At 38.4% G+C, this 17,327-nt stretch overlaps 1 protein-coding gene and 1 long non-coding RNA gene across 5 annotated transcripts in view; one reads left to right on the top strand and one right to left on the bottom strand.

The window, feature by feature from the left end:
• The window catches only part of LOC135362996 (uncharacterized), a 58,051-nt gene that overhangs the window by 14,812 nt on the left and 25,912 nt on the right, over window positions 1–17,327 (bottom strand). The window contains exon 4 of one of the 2 annotated variants that reach the window (XR_010408632.1): window positions 5,902–6,735. The exons of the other annotated variant lie outside the window; for it this stretch is intronic. This is a non-coding gene — a long non-coding RNA (uncharacterized LOC135362996). Of the gene's footprint in view, window positions 1–5,901; window positions 6,736–17,327 lie in introns of those variants that run through there. 2 annotated transcript variants of the gene reach the window in all.
• Window positions 1–17,327, top strand: part of LOC123842581 (leucine-rich repeat-containing protein 37A2-like) — a 46,497-nt gene that overhangs the window by 7,025 nt on the left and 22,145 nt on the right. The window contains exons 3-5 of one of the 3 annotated variants that reach the window (XM_064583026.1): window positions 4,724–4,795; window positions 8,877–8,948; window positions 9,625–9,705. The exons of 1 other annotated variant lie outside the window; for it this stretch is intronic. In XM_064583026.1, coding sequence (XP_064439096.1) covers window positions 4,724–4,795; window positions 8,877–8,948; window positions 9,625–9,705 — 225 coding nt within the window. The remainder of the gene's footprint in view (window positions 1–4,723; window positions 4,796–8,876; window positions 8,949–9,624; window positions 9,706–17,327) is intronic. One more of the 3 variants, XM_064583027.1, reaches the window with a different exon arrangement.

The raw sequence follows: 17,327 nt of genomic DNA, 5'->3' as shown, positions 1-17,327 counted from the left end.
TTGTATACACCCCAACCCATAGACCATGACAGCATTCACCTCCTCACACCCCTCCACCACTGGATATTCTCCATTTCTTGGCTGATCTGATGGGTGAATAAAAGGGGTCTCATCTGAATTTGAAGTTTTCTTGTAAATGACTTGTAAATTTAAATGTCTCTCTTTGTTTACTGAACATTTGTATTTCTTATCTGAATTTTCTGTCCTTTGCCAACTTTTTGTTATCTTTTTTTTAATTGATTTGTAGAAAAAGTCAATGTAGATAGAAATGATTTTGGAAAAAATAGTACACTCAAAGCAATTAACTGGCATTTTTCATGACAGCTTGTGTATCGTATCATTAGTTCAACTTGAGTAGATAAGTCATAAATGACTTCTGAATTAGTAATAAAAGACATAGTAGTCATAGTAATCTAAAAATAGGGGTTATGATCCCACTAAAGTAGACCCCCCACCCTTAGTTTGTTATCTTATTGGAGAAATGCTAGAACCAAGCAAAATGTTTTTATTTTATGAATTTCTTAAATACTATTTATAGTTTGTATTTCCCCATGATAGTGTCTGACTTGGAGATTTTATTTCCCACACTTGTAAGAAAACTGAAAGTCATTTGGCACGTTACTTTTCTTTAGGGAGTGGAGGGGGATGGGTAGGCTGAGGGACAGGAGTAGCAGAAAAACTTTGAATTGTGTACTATATACCTTTGGAATTTTGAGCCATGTGAATACATATATATAAAACATATTTTTAGAAAGTAAATAGAAATTTAAAAATTAATTTTTAAAAAGCATGTGTTTGGGAGTTTATATACTAGAACATGAATCTAGTAAGATTTGCAGATTTCTAACTCAGCTTGAGGCAGAGGTTCCTAACTATGGATCACTGGTCCCCTGGGGCAGGATTTTTAACCTTTTTTTCTATATATCTATTTGATGACCTGCAGAGGACTGTGTTCTTGGGATAATGTTTATCTATGTATAATAATTTAAAATGTATAGTAAAAGGAAATTATGTTGAAATACAGTTTTCAAAATATTTTTTAAAAAAGATTAGTGATATAGCAATAAACCTGCTTCTGTTCACACATTAAATAACAAGATATAGTGGTAGGTATAATAACAATTCAAGGTAGTGATGAGAATAAATGATATTTTGAGATATCTACAACAAATATGTGATATATCATTTTATTATCCACCCAAGTTTGGCCCTCCTCCGAATTCAATCCATTCTCCTCACAGACCTGTGCCCAAAAGGGATGATTCATAAATTGAAATCACGTGCACACCTTTGCACATATTCAAGAAAGTGTGGTTTTCTAGGGAAAAGGTCCATAGCTTTTATGAAACTCTCAAAAGGTTCTTGTCTCAAAAGATTGAGATTGAGTCACAAATTAAGGGGTGGAGGTGGAGAAAGACATTTATTATTTATTTATTATGATTATAAATTGTTATAATTTATCATTATTATTATAAAGACATTATTATTATTTATTATTAAGTTGTACTTATCCTCACCTGTGATAATAAATGGATACTTTGTTTTAAATAAAGGCAGTATGTTTGCATATTGATACCTGTCACTTTTTGAATTCATTCAACAAATATTTATGGAGCATCTACTATATACCAGGAACTGTTTTTACATGCCTGGGATAGAGGCTCAAGAATAAAATTGACCAAATATCCCAGTTCTCGAGGGGTTTACAAATATATAATATAAAAACAAATATGTAAATAGAATAAATAGATATAATTTCAAGTACTGATAAGAAATCGTCAGCCAGAGCTCTGTTTTCTAATTATTCAACTACCATTTCTGCTGCTCATAGACTGAGTTTTTTATTAATGATAACACTTTTCATTCATATAATCTTGAGTTGATGTACTGTTTACACCTGTCTGAGGATATTAATTATGCTGTTCTAAAATCCCCTTGGGCTTTCCCCGTTAACTTTGATTCGTTGGCTTTGAGCTCTTACGTTTGTTTTTCTTTTCCGTCCTTAATGGAGTTGGCTTTCTCACACTGTTTGGTCATTCCTGAGTGCAATTTATCTTTGTAGTTGAGATTCTACCGCTTCTGTTTTCTGGCACTAGGGAAGAGGTGGAATGAGCTGCTGGGGCTTGTTTTTCTGTGGTGGATTCCCCTAAGAATTAAGGACAAGGTGGGAGGTGACTTCTAGTGGCGAGTCAGAGAAGGCCTTCCTTCCCTGCCTCCAGGGTTCTGGGGCCCTGCCCCCTTCCTAACACCAACTGCTCCAAGCTGGAGGAAGACACCCTTTGTTGCCTGGCCCAAGGAGGAAGGATGCGGGGTTGCTGTGCCGTCGCTGGCCCTCCTGCATGACCCATGGTTAGCTGTAACCACCCTGTCGTCGCTCCAGGGCATTTCTAGGAGGGGAGTGTTTGTGGAGTTACTCCCGTGGCTTTGAGCTGAGGCTGTGGATTTTTAAATTTATCTTTTCTATCATTCTTAGGGATTTTGGTGGAGGTTGGAAGCGTAGAGACTTGGCATATTTCAATCTGCCAACTTGAAATAGCACAACCTCTTAGGAAAATAATTTTGTACCCCTATTAAATCCTAGAGAAACTTAGGCACAAGTACAAGAACGTTCAAAGCAGCACTGTTTGTAATAACTAAAAACTAGAAAAATCTAGTATCCACCAACAGTAGAATGAATAAATAAAGTGTGGTATCGTCTTAAAATGGAATACTATTCATTTGAAATATAATGTAAGCCACACAAGTCATCTCAAATTTTCTGGTGGCCACTTAAAAATTAAAAGTAAAAAGAGATGACATAAATGTTAATGTATTTTGTTTAGCTCTTATCTCCAAAATATTATCATTTCAATGTGTAATCATTATATACATTATTAATAAGGTAGTCTACATTTCAACTGTCTTCAAAATATCCAAACTATTATCATTTCTACATGTATTCAGTATAAAAATTGTTAATGACAGAGTTTATGTTCTTTTTCCCATACTGACTCTGAAATCTCAATTTGGTTACTAATTTTTTTATCAGAAATACTTGACCGTATTTAGATTTCATAAAATTTACACTTGAAAAGCTAACATCACATACCCACATTGTTGCAAACATATTTAAACTTTTTCTAATAACTGTTGAGTATCAGTTTTTTAATTTAAATTTTAAAATAATTGAAATTAACTAAATTCAAAATTCAGCTCCTCAGTCACACTAGCTACTCCCAAGTATTCAGTAGCCACATGTAGCAAGACATGCAATACTAGGCATTGAAATGAACCAACCTCAGCTACATGCAACAATATAATGAATTTACAAGATAATGTTGAATGAAAGAAGCAACATAGAAAATAATACATATAATATGATTCCATTTATATAGAGTTAGAGTTCAATTACAAAGAGCCCTGTCCCACGACCCTGAGATCATGACCTGAGCCCAAGTCATGAGTTGGATGCTTAACCAATTGAGCCACCCAGGCACCCCTAATTTCCTCTCTTTTTAAATGTAGTTTTATCTATCATAGGGCAGCTGTAAACAACATAAGTTAGTTTTGCCTCTTCTTGAACTCTAACTCTATATAAATGGAATCATATGTATTATTTTCTATGTTGCTTCTTTCAGTCAACATTATCTTGTAAATTCAATATATTGTTGCATGTAGCTGAGGTTGGTTCATTTCAATGCCTAGTATTGCATGTCTTGCTACATGTGGCTACTGAATACTTGGGAGTAGCTAGTGTGACTGAGGAGCTGAATTTTGAATTTAGTTAATTTCAATTATTTTAAAATTTAAATTAAAAAACTGATACTCAACAGTTATTAGAAAATGTTTAAATATGTTTGCAACAATGTGGGTATGTGATGTTAGCTTTTCAAGTGTAAATTTTATGAAATCTAAATACGGTCAAGTATTTCTGATAAAAATATTAGTAACCAAATTGAGATTTCAACTCCCCACTCTGTGGGGAGTCTGCTAGAGATTCTCTCTCTCCCTCTCCCTCTGCCCCTCCCTCTCTCTTTCAAATTAATAAATCTTTAAAAAAATAAAAAAAAACAAAAAGCAAGGAAATTATTATTAAAGTCAGCATAGTGGTTACTTCTGGGGAATCAGAGAGAGGGTTGTGATTGGAAGGGGCACACTGGGGGCTTCTGGGATGCAGGCAGGGCTTTTTCTTGACATGAATGGTGTTACATGGGTATTTGCTTGATAATTATTAAACTGAACATTTATTAATGAACATTTTTTTAGTTCTCAAAAATATTTTTTAGTCGGAGTGCAAAAAAACGAACGGCTTTCTCTGCCACGCTGCTATAGTTGTGTATGGGGCTTCCGAATAGAATTTGGGAAAAGAGAGGAGGAAATGGCAGTTCTGCCAGGGTTGTTGGCACCCAGAGCTGGGTTCTAGCAGAGACTTTGTGATCCAGAGAGTAGGCATTAAATATGCATTTTGGTGCAAAGAGTAGATAGGGGTGTGTGTGTGTGTATGACAGAGAGAGAGAGAGAGAGGGAGAGAGAGATGAAGAGAGATGGACACAAAGGAGTACATGAAAAGAAGGATTTGAATGGAAACAGAGCAGAGATCAGTACTCCTAAATTAAATAAGAATTAGTGTATTTACGGGGCACCATTTCCCAAGTTTCCCCTCCCATATGGAAGTTAATCCTAGGTAGTAAATAGTTGTAGGTATTTTGCATTTTGATGCAAAAATAACCTTTTCGTTTTTCAGAATTCTCAGTGAAAATTATTTGACCGAATTACATAAGGACTCATTTGAAGGCCTACTATCCCTCCAGTATTTGTAAGTTAATTAATCATTTATTATGACTTTTTAGTTATCTATAAAATAAATATGGGGTTCAAATTAGATAATCGCGACAATTTCTTCTAACAATAAAATTCTACAGTTCTGTAAGTCTGTAGGGCCCCAACCCATCTCTAGCATTAAATATCTTCTCTGTGTTTTCAGTTTTTTTAATTTTATATACAAGATATAGACAGAAAAAGACCCTATAGTTATAGAGCAAAAGGGGTAATGAGGTCTGAGCAATTATGGACACCCATATGAACCTTGTTTCATAAGTGTTCATATACCATCTGCTTACATTTATATTTAGTTTATGGCTCATGGATCAAATCCCGCCCATGGTCTGTCTTTATACAGCCTATGAGTTAAGAATGATTTTTACATTCTTAAAGGGCTATAAAAGAGAAAAGAAGAGAAAGAGAAGAATATGCAACAGAAACGGCATGTGGCCTGCAAAGCCCAAAATATTTACTATCTGGCTTTTACAGAAAAGGTTTTAAAAATTGGTTTAGTAAAATGAGAGGAATTAAAGTTAACCTCAAATTATCACCTACAGGGGTGCCTGGGTGGCTCAGTCGTTAAGTGTCTGGCTTCGGCTCAGGTCATGGTCCTGGGGTCGCAGGAAGCCTGCTTCTCCCTCTCCCACTCCCCTTGCTTGTGTTCCCTCTCTCGCTGTCTTTCTCTCTGTGTCAGATAAATAAATAAAATCTTTAAAAAAAAAAAAAGATTCAAAAAAAAAATTATCACCTACAGGACAAGAAAATATAGACCACTTAGATTAATTTGAATGCCATTAACCCAGAATTTTTTTCAAATTTAAGCTAAATTAAATATTTAAATATTAAATATTTAAGTAAGCAGGTAAATTATGTAAGCAGTATTATCAAGTACATATTAAGTTACCAAGAGAACAGATTAAGGATTTCAGTGTGGGAATTCTTATACCAATATTAAAAATAGATGTCTAAAATGATGGTTAAGGGGTGCCTGGCTGGTTCAGTTGGTAGAGCAAGCGACTCTGGATCTCGGGGTTGTAGGTTCAAAACCCACATTGGGTATAGAGATTACTTGAGAAAAATAAAATCTTTTTAAAAAAAGTAAAATAAGGGGCTCCTGGGTGGCTCAGTCGGTTAAGCATCTGCCTTCGGCTCAGGTCATGATCCCAGGACCCTGAGATCGAGTCCCTGTCGAGCTCCTTGCTCAGCGGGGAGCCTGCTTCTCCCTCTGCCTGCCGCTACCTCAGCTTGTGCGTTCATCCATTCTCTCTCTCACAAATAAACAAATAAAATCTTTAAAGAATAAAATAAAATGATGGTTAAGTGGTATAGTTAGAAATGTTTACGCTAAATAAACATATCAGAAATGCCCCTAACTTCACAAATTACAAAATAAAATCTCTCCAGCCTCATTGTAAAGGAGGAAATGCTTGCGTGGTATTTCTATGGATTTAGACATACAGGGATACTATATTCTTTGTTATGAAGGTTCAATTTTTATTCTTTTTAAAAATTTTTAAAAAGATTTTATTTATTTGTTTGACAGTGAGAGAGAGAGCATGAGCAGGGGGGAGGAGCAAGGGGAGAGGACTCCCCACTGAGCAGGGAGCCTGATGCGGGACAACGCAATCCCAGGACCCTGGGATCATGACCTGAGCCGTAGTCAGACGCTTAACCAGCTGAGCCACCCAGATGCCTGGTTCAATTTTTCTTCTTTGTCCATGGCATCCACAGCTGTGTATGTCATGAATCCTTATTAATGATGCTCTTTAGCAAATGGATTCTTCTTGTAAATGTAGAAGGTTTAAGGGTAGTGGGTAAAAAGAGCCGGATATGATATTAAGAATAGTCTTTTAAATGATCAAACCTTCCAAGGCTTAGGAAACAGCCACTCTTGTATTGGTCTTCTTGGATACCTCTGCCATCTGGACTCCAAACCTTACAAACACAGTTTGGAAAAAAACAAAGGAGATAAACTGCTCAATGGATTAGGTCCTTCATTACTTCTACTGTGAAATACTTTGTAAACCAGTCACTTCATGTTAGCTGAAGTATTCTCATTCATTTAAAAACATGTCAATCAAAAGCTAATATGACAGGCACTATGCCCAGTATCATAGGCTCACAGATGGTTAAGACAGGCTTCTTACCCTTGTAGGAACTCATGATCTCACAAGGAAAATAAACAGAAGCTCAAACCATAATGTGTAAAGCACTAAGCGGACAAGGTGCCAGAGAGGTGCAGAAGAAGCCATAAAGTCATAGAACTACATTTCTTTTAAAACAGTCATTTTGCTTCTGCTACTCATTACCCAGCTATTTGTTTATTTTATAAATATTTGAGTTTATTTTCGGTCCCTGTGTCAGTTTTAAACATGGTAGGCAATGCAGATGAACACAACTAGTCCATAGTTTCAAGGAGTTTATGCTCAGTGGACATGGGATGCAAAAATAACTATATTAAAAAGAAATTGGGGTGCCTGCCTGGCTGAGTCGGTAGAGCATGTGACTCTTGATCTTGGGATCATGAGTTCAAGCCCCCGGTTGGGCATGGAGCCTACTTAAAAATTTTTTTAAAAAGAAGGAGGAGGAGGAGGAGGAGGAGAAGGAGGAGAAGGAGAAATGGATATGGGCAATGAGAGATCTAAGTTGTTTTTGGAACACAGATGAGGGAAAAAAGACTTCACGTTGGATCAGGGAAGCTATTAGAGCAATGCTGTTTGAACAGGACCTTGAAGAGCTATTGGGTATCATCAGACAGACATCTTGGGAAGAATAAGGTTGCAAAGGAGAATGGGAGAAAGGCAAAATGCAGGAATATCTGGTACTTGTAGAGTAGGAGGTTGGAGCCAGATCTTCTAGGATTTTGAAGGCCATGGATAACATGCCAAGCTACTGGGTTATCACAGCAGTGCTCCAGGACAGACTTTAGCCTACAGCAGAGTCACCTGGAGGGCTTGTCAGAACACAGTTACTGATTACAGACTACTCCGTCCACAGTAGGGCTGAGAATTTGCATCTTGATTAAGTTCCCAAGGGATGCTGGTATTCGAGAACCACTTCGGGAGAATTAATCTGGTAACTGTGTGTAGGATGGATTAGAAAGGGAGAGACTGGATATGGCAATGCCCATCAGAAGACTAGGTGGAAAGTGAGGAACTAAGCTGGGATGAGTGGAAGTAAGAAGGTCAGCTATAATCAAGAATGGGTGTTTTCAAATAAAAATCCAGTACCATGTGGTTTTTATTGTTGTCTCACTACCTGCAACTGAAGCAGTTAATAAATTCATGGACTATTAAGGCAGTGTATGACCAAAAATGAATTTCTATTCATATGATAATATAATTCTGAGTTAGTTCAAAGTTATGTATTGATTAGAGGAGTGATTTCCTTTCAAGTTAAATGAAAGGACATCTTTTATTTCTTCTGCTATTGAATTGGCCTAGAAAAATAGAACTAAAGCAAGAAGTTGTGCTAATGTGAGAATATCCCTTTTAATATTAGAAATTGTAATTATAGGGGCACCTGGGTGGCACAATTGGTTGAGCATCTGACTCTTGGTTTCAGCTCAGGTCATGATCTCAGGGTCCTCAAATGGAGCCCCGCACTGGGCTCTGTGCTCAGTGCAGGGTCTGCTTGGGATTCTCTGTCCCTCTCCCTCTGCCCCTCCTACTTGTGCTCTCTCTCGCTCGCTCGCTCACTCTCTTTCTCTGAAATAAATAAATAAATCTTGAAAAAAGAAATTCTAATTGTATGTGGAGATAAAAACTTTGACCTCATAATCTAGAAATTGATGAGACCACAAAAGATCCTCTAATCAATTCTTCTGCTCTCAGGAGAGATTACTTCCAAGATCTATCAAGATCTATAGTTGTGGATTTTATTTATGAAGATCTTGAAGGTGAGACTCTCTTAAGAGAGGTGAGGACAGAATAAGTAGAGTTAGGGGCTCTGGAAGGTTCAAAAAACAATTCCTGAGATTCAGAGTTTAGGCAAAAGCTACTTATTCAATACTATCATCCTACTAATTAGATATCGAATAGATAATTGAGGCAATATTTTCCTTTTCCTTTTCCTAGAGATTTATCCTGCAATAAAATACAATCTATTGAAAGACGTACATTTGAACCACTACCTTTTTTGCAGTTTATGTAAGTTACAAATATAATTTCATTATACTTGGAATTTTTGTTAAACTTAATTGTAAGCCTCTTTGTTATAATCATTTTGAAATATGATTGAAATTTTATTAGTAGAAAGCTACTAAAATTATGTAGCAAATCTTTTTTGTCTGTAGCAAAGATTAGTGTGAGACTTTTGTATAGATCAGACTGAATCATTCTAGAGCAGTGGTTCTCAACCGGGGTGATTTTGCCACCGGGTGACATTTGGCAGTGTCTGGAAACATTTATGGTTGTCAGACTGTAGATGAACTACTGGCATCTAGTGGGCAGAGGCTGCTAAACACCCCACAATGCGCAGGACCGCCCCTCCTAACAGAGACGATCCAACCATAGATGTCAATAATGCTGATGTTGTGAAACATTTTTCTAGAGAAATAAAGATTACTTAACACAAGTATTTATAGAACATTGACTGATTTGTATCTAATGCACCACATGTATAAACATGAAAGTATAAACCTTTCGTGCAAATTTTTTTCCAAAAGTATCTTCCATAGTGAGATTTCTTCAGTGTATGGAGAGCGTATTGAGGTTATGTTTCATCATATATAAATTGGAATCACTGCCAAAGGATAAATGTTCTGAAAGAATATCTTTTGTTCTTCTTTTGCTTGTGTCTTTTTTTTTTTTTTTTTTTTTTTAGAAATCTTGGTTGCAATTTACTCACAGAACTGAGCTTTGGAACATTTCAGGCCTGGCATGGAATGCAGTTTTTACACAAATTGTAAGTGAAATAGAAAATGAATACATGTAAGAAAAAATAACTATGTGTAAAAACATCATCCAGTTATTGGTTCGGTGGGTGTAATAAGCCTAGTATGAACTCTGAAAAGTATGTCTTAAAATCCATTCATTTTTTCAAATGAGGAAACTAAGGTACAAAGAGGCCAAGAGACTTGTCTGTCTCATAAATGGCACACTCTGCTTTCTCTAGTACTCAGCTTTGGTGTGGGCAGTAAAAGACCCCAAGCAAATAACACCCAAATCAGCATTATCCTGGGACTCCGTGACAATGATGCTTCTCCGATAGGTGCGTGGTCCTTGAAATTCCACTTTCGAACTTAACTTTGATTCCTGCTCATGTGCAAAGTTCCTAACTGCTTCAATACATGCAAAATAAAGCTTCAAAGAACTAAGTTTAGCACAGAGTTCTCCAGGGAGCAAGAGTGTGTGTCCTTCCTCAGCCATCAGCTTCTTTTAAATGGTAAAGCAGAAAGAACTCCTGAAAACTTACCACAAGACCCCTCTCTCCGCAGTCACCCAGAGCAAAAAGTATATACCTCTGAAGTAAATTATCTGGGGGCAATAGCAACCTTTGAGGTATGGAAAAAGATGTGTTTATGTTAAGTTGGAGTGTGAAAAACGTTCATGAAGAAAATACATTGCTGTAGCCTAATTTCATATGCTTTCTTTCCTGACTGTTCTTCAGTAAGAAGCGTGTTATTCCCTTTCAGCTGGAAAATTCCGTGATTTCTCTGTGACATAGCAAGTCATAAGTGGGTATGTTCAATGGCCTGAGTGGGATTTTAGACACAAGGTGAAGATCCTCCTCTAAACCTGCCTTTGGAAAAGACTACCTTACCTGTCTCGTGGTTCAGAAATACAATTTCACACAGTTTATTTTAGAATAGATGGAGGTGTTGAGGGCGTGTCTGGCGCTGAGTACCTGTTGCCGCCGATGTCCATCTGCAGCGGCCTCCTCTCTCCTCTCATTAATTTGCTGATGCCTCACTTGGGGAAGGAGTCCTCAGGGTCAGTTTTTTGTTTGGCCAGCACACCAGAGAACAGGCTCTTTGGGTTTCTCCACCAAGAGGTATACTGTCTCAGACTCACCACCTTTACTAAGCACTCTGTAACACCAAGAGTCTCTTACGAGAGTCTGAATTTCATTATAGTTAGGTGGGAAACGTAGGAAAAAACTGGGTGGAATCAGTTGATAAAAATTCATGGATTCACTGAAAAACATTCACCGAGTGCCGTGCCCACCATGTGTTGACACTGTACTAAATGCTGGGGGTGCAAAGAAGAACAGGACAGGGACGGCTCCAAGGAACTCTCATGCCAGGAGGAGGAAGATGGGTGTTGAGGGGAAGGCCCACAGGAGTCCTGCGGGCATCTGTTCAGCAGGGTCCCAAGGTGGGGGGGCGACAAAGTAGGCAATGGGTTGCGGGATAGGAAAGATTCGTAATGGATGAGGCAACAACTTGTTTGTGTTGACTTTCTGCGTGCATCTTAAATGACAGCAAAAGGTAATTAAAGAACCAGAGCTAGCTGGCGTTGAAAATAAATTCATACCCATGTCACATGATTTGAATAGAGCTGCACTACCGAAACGAATTCACGGCTCCTTCCGAAAGAAATCCCAGTATAGTAAGTGTGTATTGGGGGCGAGGCTCCTTCTTTGTTGGGAGCCACATTTGTCTAAGAGACAAAGCTCGTCTGCTTCAGGAAATGTTTGCCATAGTGAGACAGGGACTTTATTGCATCTCTTTTCAAAGGCAAGTTGCCAAGGGAAGGTGCTACCCCTTGAATTAAGTCATGTTATTTCCTATGTGACATATTACTGGGGTGTTTGTAAGTGGAAACGATACTTTCTCTGGCATTAGCTTAGTTTGTAAAACTTAGAGGCCCCAGCTGAGGTGGATTTATCTTGAACTTACGCCTCAGGACTCCTTGCTTACACAGGCCCCTTCCAGGGTCTTGGGAGAGGGTCCTAGCAATTTTTTGTATTCATAATTTTGCATGTTTTTATTAGACAGGATTTCCCAAAGTAGATGAGGTTCAGGCCCCACAAGATCCTTGATTTACCCCTGGGTTTCAGATAATTATAACTCAGTAAGTTTCTTGAATGAAGCCTCTAAGTTATTGATAAACACAGAGTGAACTAGTTAGCAGTGTGGTAAAGTCTATTTTGAGTGGGCATGGCACTCGGTGAATGTTTTTCAGTGAATCCATGAATTTTTATCAACTGATTCCACCCAGTTTTTTCCTACGTTTCCCACCTAACTATAATGAAATTCAGACTCTCGTAAGAGACTCTTGGTGTTACAGAGTGCTTAGTAAAGGTGGTGAGTTGGAGACGTTATACCTCTTGGTGGAGAAACCCAATGAGCCTGTCCTCTGGTGTGCTGGCCAAACAAAAATCTGAAATCCACCTCAAAGACGTTCCAAGAGCTTATTAATAAGGTAGCACTTTCGGGGTTTTGTGTTACATTTTGTTTTAATAAGGTACCACTTTTTGAATGGTAGTAATAATCATATCTCTTTCAGATGAAATCAGGAATGACATATATTATGGAAAACCAGCAGTGGTTGATAATCCTAAATGTTAAGTATACTTTTTTTGCTGACTTTAAAGTGCTTCTCCTTCATTCACCTACACAGGTCCAGACTGATGGCTTATTTTTTAAAATTCTTTTAGTCACTTCATCGGTTCTAACAATACAAGCTCCATGATTTTAGAAACTGAAGGACTCTGCAATGTAGAAGGGCTCTACCTGATCCACGTAGAGCACATCCACATGCTGGCTTGTCTGTGGTGCATCAGTGTTGTGCCAAGAACATAAGCACTAAGAGAGAATGAGGAAAATCTAAGCCTTATCCCTACTGAATTATTTACCCCACTCTTGAGAATACCATTGAGGTAGTCATGGCCACACTGTGAAGGCAAATCGAGCCGCAGTCACAGAGACACCCTAATGCTCCCCCGTCATCCAGCATCGGTTTCCTTTAGATGGCTGTGTGCACACACAAGTTTATACACCGCGGGGTATCGTCATCACTTTTTGCTGTGTACTGGAAATCCTGGCAGCTTCTTCTCCGATTCAGAAAGGCATAAACATTCAGGATGAAAATAATAACTCGGGTCTGTCCTTTGAGGGAACTTCGGGTGGCTGTTTTATTATTTTCTATTTGTAATAGTTCAAAAGGTTTGAGATAGTCCTACCCAGCAACTACCATACTTTCCTTCTCCCAGCCGCATCCCTTCTTCCCACATATCTAACAACATATCTTCTTTCTCTTGGAAGCAGAGTAGTTCTTCCTCTGCCCCTTAACGTTTCTTTATGACCTATATCTAGTAGGCACTTACTGTGTTTCAGGCACTAGGCTAGGGACCTTTACGTATTGTACAAGCAAGATAGTGTGCCCAACACTCTCAGATAGTGCCTGGCACATGGAAAATGCTCAATACATGCTCTCTCACACTGTGTCTCATTTTCATGTTTCCAACAGCTCTTGCAATGTAGATATCATTATCTCCACTTTGGGGATGAGGAAATTGAAACTCAGAGACGTTGGGTCACTTGCCTAGGTTCACACTGTTAACAAGTGGCAGAACCGCCTAGGAGCTTTGCAAGTAAGGCAACTCCGCATTCCCTTGGACTGGGAGCTGAATGATGACTATCTGGCATTTTGTGCATTGTCTCCTGGAGTTGGTTTCCAACTGGAATAGGACCTTTTGGGGAAGAGAGCTCCTTTTCCCCATGACAGTCGCATGCTTCTGGAGCTCCTGGCCATGCCACCTCTGGGCATCCCCAGACTTTCTGCTTACTGCCCAGTGCAAATGTAACATCATTATTACTAGGCACCTACTCTGTGCCCAGCCTTATGTGAGGTGCTTTGCACATGCTCTTTCATTTAATCCTCAAATTGCCTTATGAAGTAAATGGTGCTAGGTGAGACTCCGAGATGTTTCTTACTCCAGTCACTTCACCAGGATGTGACAGCCAGAATTCAAACCTAGGTCTTCCTGATTCCAGAGGCCCTTGCTTCTTCTGCTGTTCCTCACCGCCAGGAACTCTTCTTCAAAGCTATTCTCAGAACTTTGATTAAAATATAGGCCCACAATTTCAGATCCTTTAGACTTCGCCCTCCCCTCCCACCCGAGAAAGGATTTACGTCATGAAATTAGATGTCTTGTATTGAGGAGCTTCACATGGGGAGTCATGTTCTCCTGGCTCATGGACCTATGTAGATGAATAAAGGAAAGGGGTTACTCCATCCCCAAGTACTTCAAACATACTGGAACAGGTTCTAGGTCACTCTGCTTATTTCTTGGACTGCCTTCCTCCAAAGAGCCAGTTTTCCCTGCCTGCCTTGGGATTCTAGCATAGAGAGTTTGGAGTTGGTCCTATTTTAAATTTATTTTCACTGCCTGCTTTGGACACTTTTTCAGCTAAACCTGTTAGGATTTCAGTACATTCAGGACAGTGATGACATGCTTCAGTCCTCAGTTCTTCTCTGTCTCCTCAGTTAATAGAAAGGAAACATAGCCTATCTGTCTGGACCTGTATAGAAGAATTTGGAGGAAAAAAAATAACGGCTAAGAAATGTTCCCTCATTTTTTGAGCTACCTTTAATCTGTCCCGTTGTTCTACAGCAAAAGGCTTTTGCAAAAATACTTGAGTTTTCCTCTTCAAATAAGGTATATTTTTAAAAATCATTTAGAAGCCCGTGAATAGCAAAAAGCTGATGGACTAGGAGAAAAAGAAAAAGAAAATTAATAGACCATAAATGTGAGTATTTATTTCTGGACAGTCAGTTCTGTTCCATCAATTTATATGTCTATTCTTTTTTTTTTTTTTTTAAAGATTTTATTTATTTATTTGACAGAGAGACACAGCGAGAGAGGGAACACAAGCAAGGGGGAGTGGGAAAGGGAGAAACAGGCTTCCCGCTTAGCAGGGAGCCCGATGCGGGGCTCGAACCCAGGACCCTGGGATCATGACCTGAGCCGAAGGCAGACGCTTAACGACTGAGCCACCCAGGCGCCCCTATATGTCTATTCTTATGCCAGTATCCCACTATGATTACTGTAGCTTCGAATTGGGTTTTGAAGCCGGGGCATATGAGTCTTTCCACTTTGTTCTTCCTTATCAAGATTGTTTTGGCTGTTCTGGGTCCCTTGATTTGACGTATGAATTTTAGAATTAACTTGCCAATTTCTGGAAAGAAGTCAGCTGTGATTTTGATAGGGAATGTGCTGAAACCATAGTTCAATTTGGGGCATAGTGCCATTTTAACAATATTTTCTTCTAATCCATGAACGTGGCATATCTTTCCATTTATTTTGATGTCCTTTAATGTCTTTCAACAATGTTTTATAGTTTTCAGTGTAGTCTTGTACTTCTTTGGTTAATTTTTTCCTAAGGATTTTATTCTTTTTAATATTGTTATACATGGAATTGTTTTCTTAATTTCATTTTGGACTACTCATTGCTAGTGTATAGAAATACAGCTAATTTTTACACATTGATCTTGTATCCTGCAACCTTGCTGACCCCATTTATTAGTGCTAAGTTTTTTCCTACATTCCTAGGAATATGTCTTGTGGTCTTCTGGTTTCCCAGGAATATGTTGAAGCATTTCAAAGTCTCTGTGGACATCTTATTTCTCAGCTTTTTCCTTTTAAGATTTTTGGTTAGGCTATTTTTTTGTCCCGCCTGTTAATCCATTGCCTCACACGACCACCAGGATAAAACATTTACCTGTAATTGTTTTTTAAAAATGCCCCTTGAGAAGAAGAGGCTTTTAGCATTGTGCAGCTCTCAGTGAGGTCAAAGACAAGCTTTTCAAGCGAGGTTTTCCAGGGAACCCACTATACAGGTAAAACACTGACAGTTCTTTGAAAATGAGGCTTTAAAATAGCCAAACTGTGGAAAGAGCCGAGATGCCCTTCAACAGATGAATGGATCAAGAAGATGTGGTCCATATATACAATGGAATATTACTCAGCCATCAGAAAAGATGAATACCCAACTTTTACATCAACATGGATGGGAGTGGAGGAGATTATGCTAAGTGAAATAAGTCAAGCAGAGAAAGTCAATTATCATATGGTTTCACTTATTTGTGGAACATAAGGAATAACATGGAGGACATTAGGAGAAGGAAGGGAAAAATGGGGGGGGGGAATTGGAGGGAGAGATGAACCATGAGAGACTATGGACTCTGAGAAACAAACAGGGTTTTAGAGGGGAGGGGGGAGGGGGGATTGGTTAGCCCGGTGATGGGTATCAAGGAGGGCACGTACTGCATGGAGCACTGGGTGTTATACGAAAACAATGGATCGTGGATCACCACATCAAAAACCAATGATGTATTGTATGGTGACTAACATAACATAATAAAATGAAAAAAAAGAAAATGAGGCTTTAAGGAACTCCAGCTCCATTTTGCTCCCCTGGGATGTGGGCCATTTTTCAAGGTGACCATCAGGATAGAGAGCAGAGGTCTAGGACAAGTTAAAACAACAGATCTCACTGTTCTTACGGAAATTAGTTTTTATTTAATGAATGCTCTCTGGGTTGCTGCAAGCCCATTGGTTAAATTTTCCAAACTTCTAACAGAGTTAATTCTGACCATTTTTGCCAGTTTTTGTCATTGTTGTTATTGCTTTTATGAGAGATGAATTTTCAGATGTCCTCACTTTCCCATTTTAGCTGATTTGCCTATAACATGGTTTTTTAAATCTATAAAGTCTCAATGACCATTGGCTAATTAAACACTTAGTCATGTGAGATGATTAGAGAAAAGGAATAAAAATAGAAAATGTCTTTCTCGGAGAAGCTCTCCCAGATGGAGAGATGAAGTCCAACAAAGTATTTCTGTATTTAGTGCTCTCAAAGTTAAGTTTAAGGTAACAGCTATTTTTAAATCCCCTTTTCTTCATACGAGTTAAACACAGGCTTTGAAGTCAAAACTGATTTCAAATTCCAGCTCTGCTTCGGACTCTCTTGACAATCTAGGACAAATTACATAACTTCTCTGTACCTCAGTTTCCTCGTTTGTAAAATGGGGGAATGATCATATCTATCACATAAGGTTATTGTGAGGATTAAATGTGAAATGCTGATCACAGATGCCTTACAGTCCAATAGTATTGGTTGTGATGATTATCTTTCTAATATTTGGCAAAAGTACAGTAATGATTCTTGAGTAGAGTCAACCTCAAGGAAGATTTTCTTCTCTTTCTTCCTATTTCTTTTACCTTTTTTGTATTTAAAGCATTGAGAAGAAAATGTATTCAACACTTTGGAATAAAAACTTGTGTCAAAGAATGAAAAAATGTTATTTATTTATTCGACAAACATTCATTAAGTAACTAGTAAATAGCAAGCACTGTGTCAGGCACAGGGACAATGACAATCAAGTATGGTCCCTGCCCTCAAGGAGCCCACAGTCCAGGAGACTGACAAGGAAACAGGTGATTACATGCCATGACAAAGGCTGTGATACAAGGATACACGGAACATGTGGTGGGAGTATAGCTTTCACCAGTTCCTCCTACATTTAGCCCCTATTGTTTGGCTCCAAAACTGAGGAATTGGTCCTCTTTTTGTCTTT

The sequence above is a fragment of the Mirounga angustirostris genome, unplaced genomic scaffold (genome assembly GCF_029215605.1).
Source record: "Mirounga angustirostris isolate CCGP_5_RB_7025 unplaced genomic scaffold, mMirAng1.0.hap1 SCAF_17, whole genome shotgun sequence".
NCBI lineage: Eukaryota > Metazoa > Chordata > Mammalia > Carnivora > Phocidae > Mirounga > Mirounga angustirostris.
The sequence above is the reverse complement of the archived record's forward strand: the minus strand, read 5'-3'. Positions and strand labels throughout refer to the sequence as shown.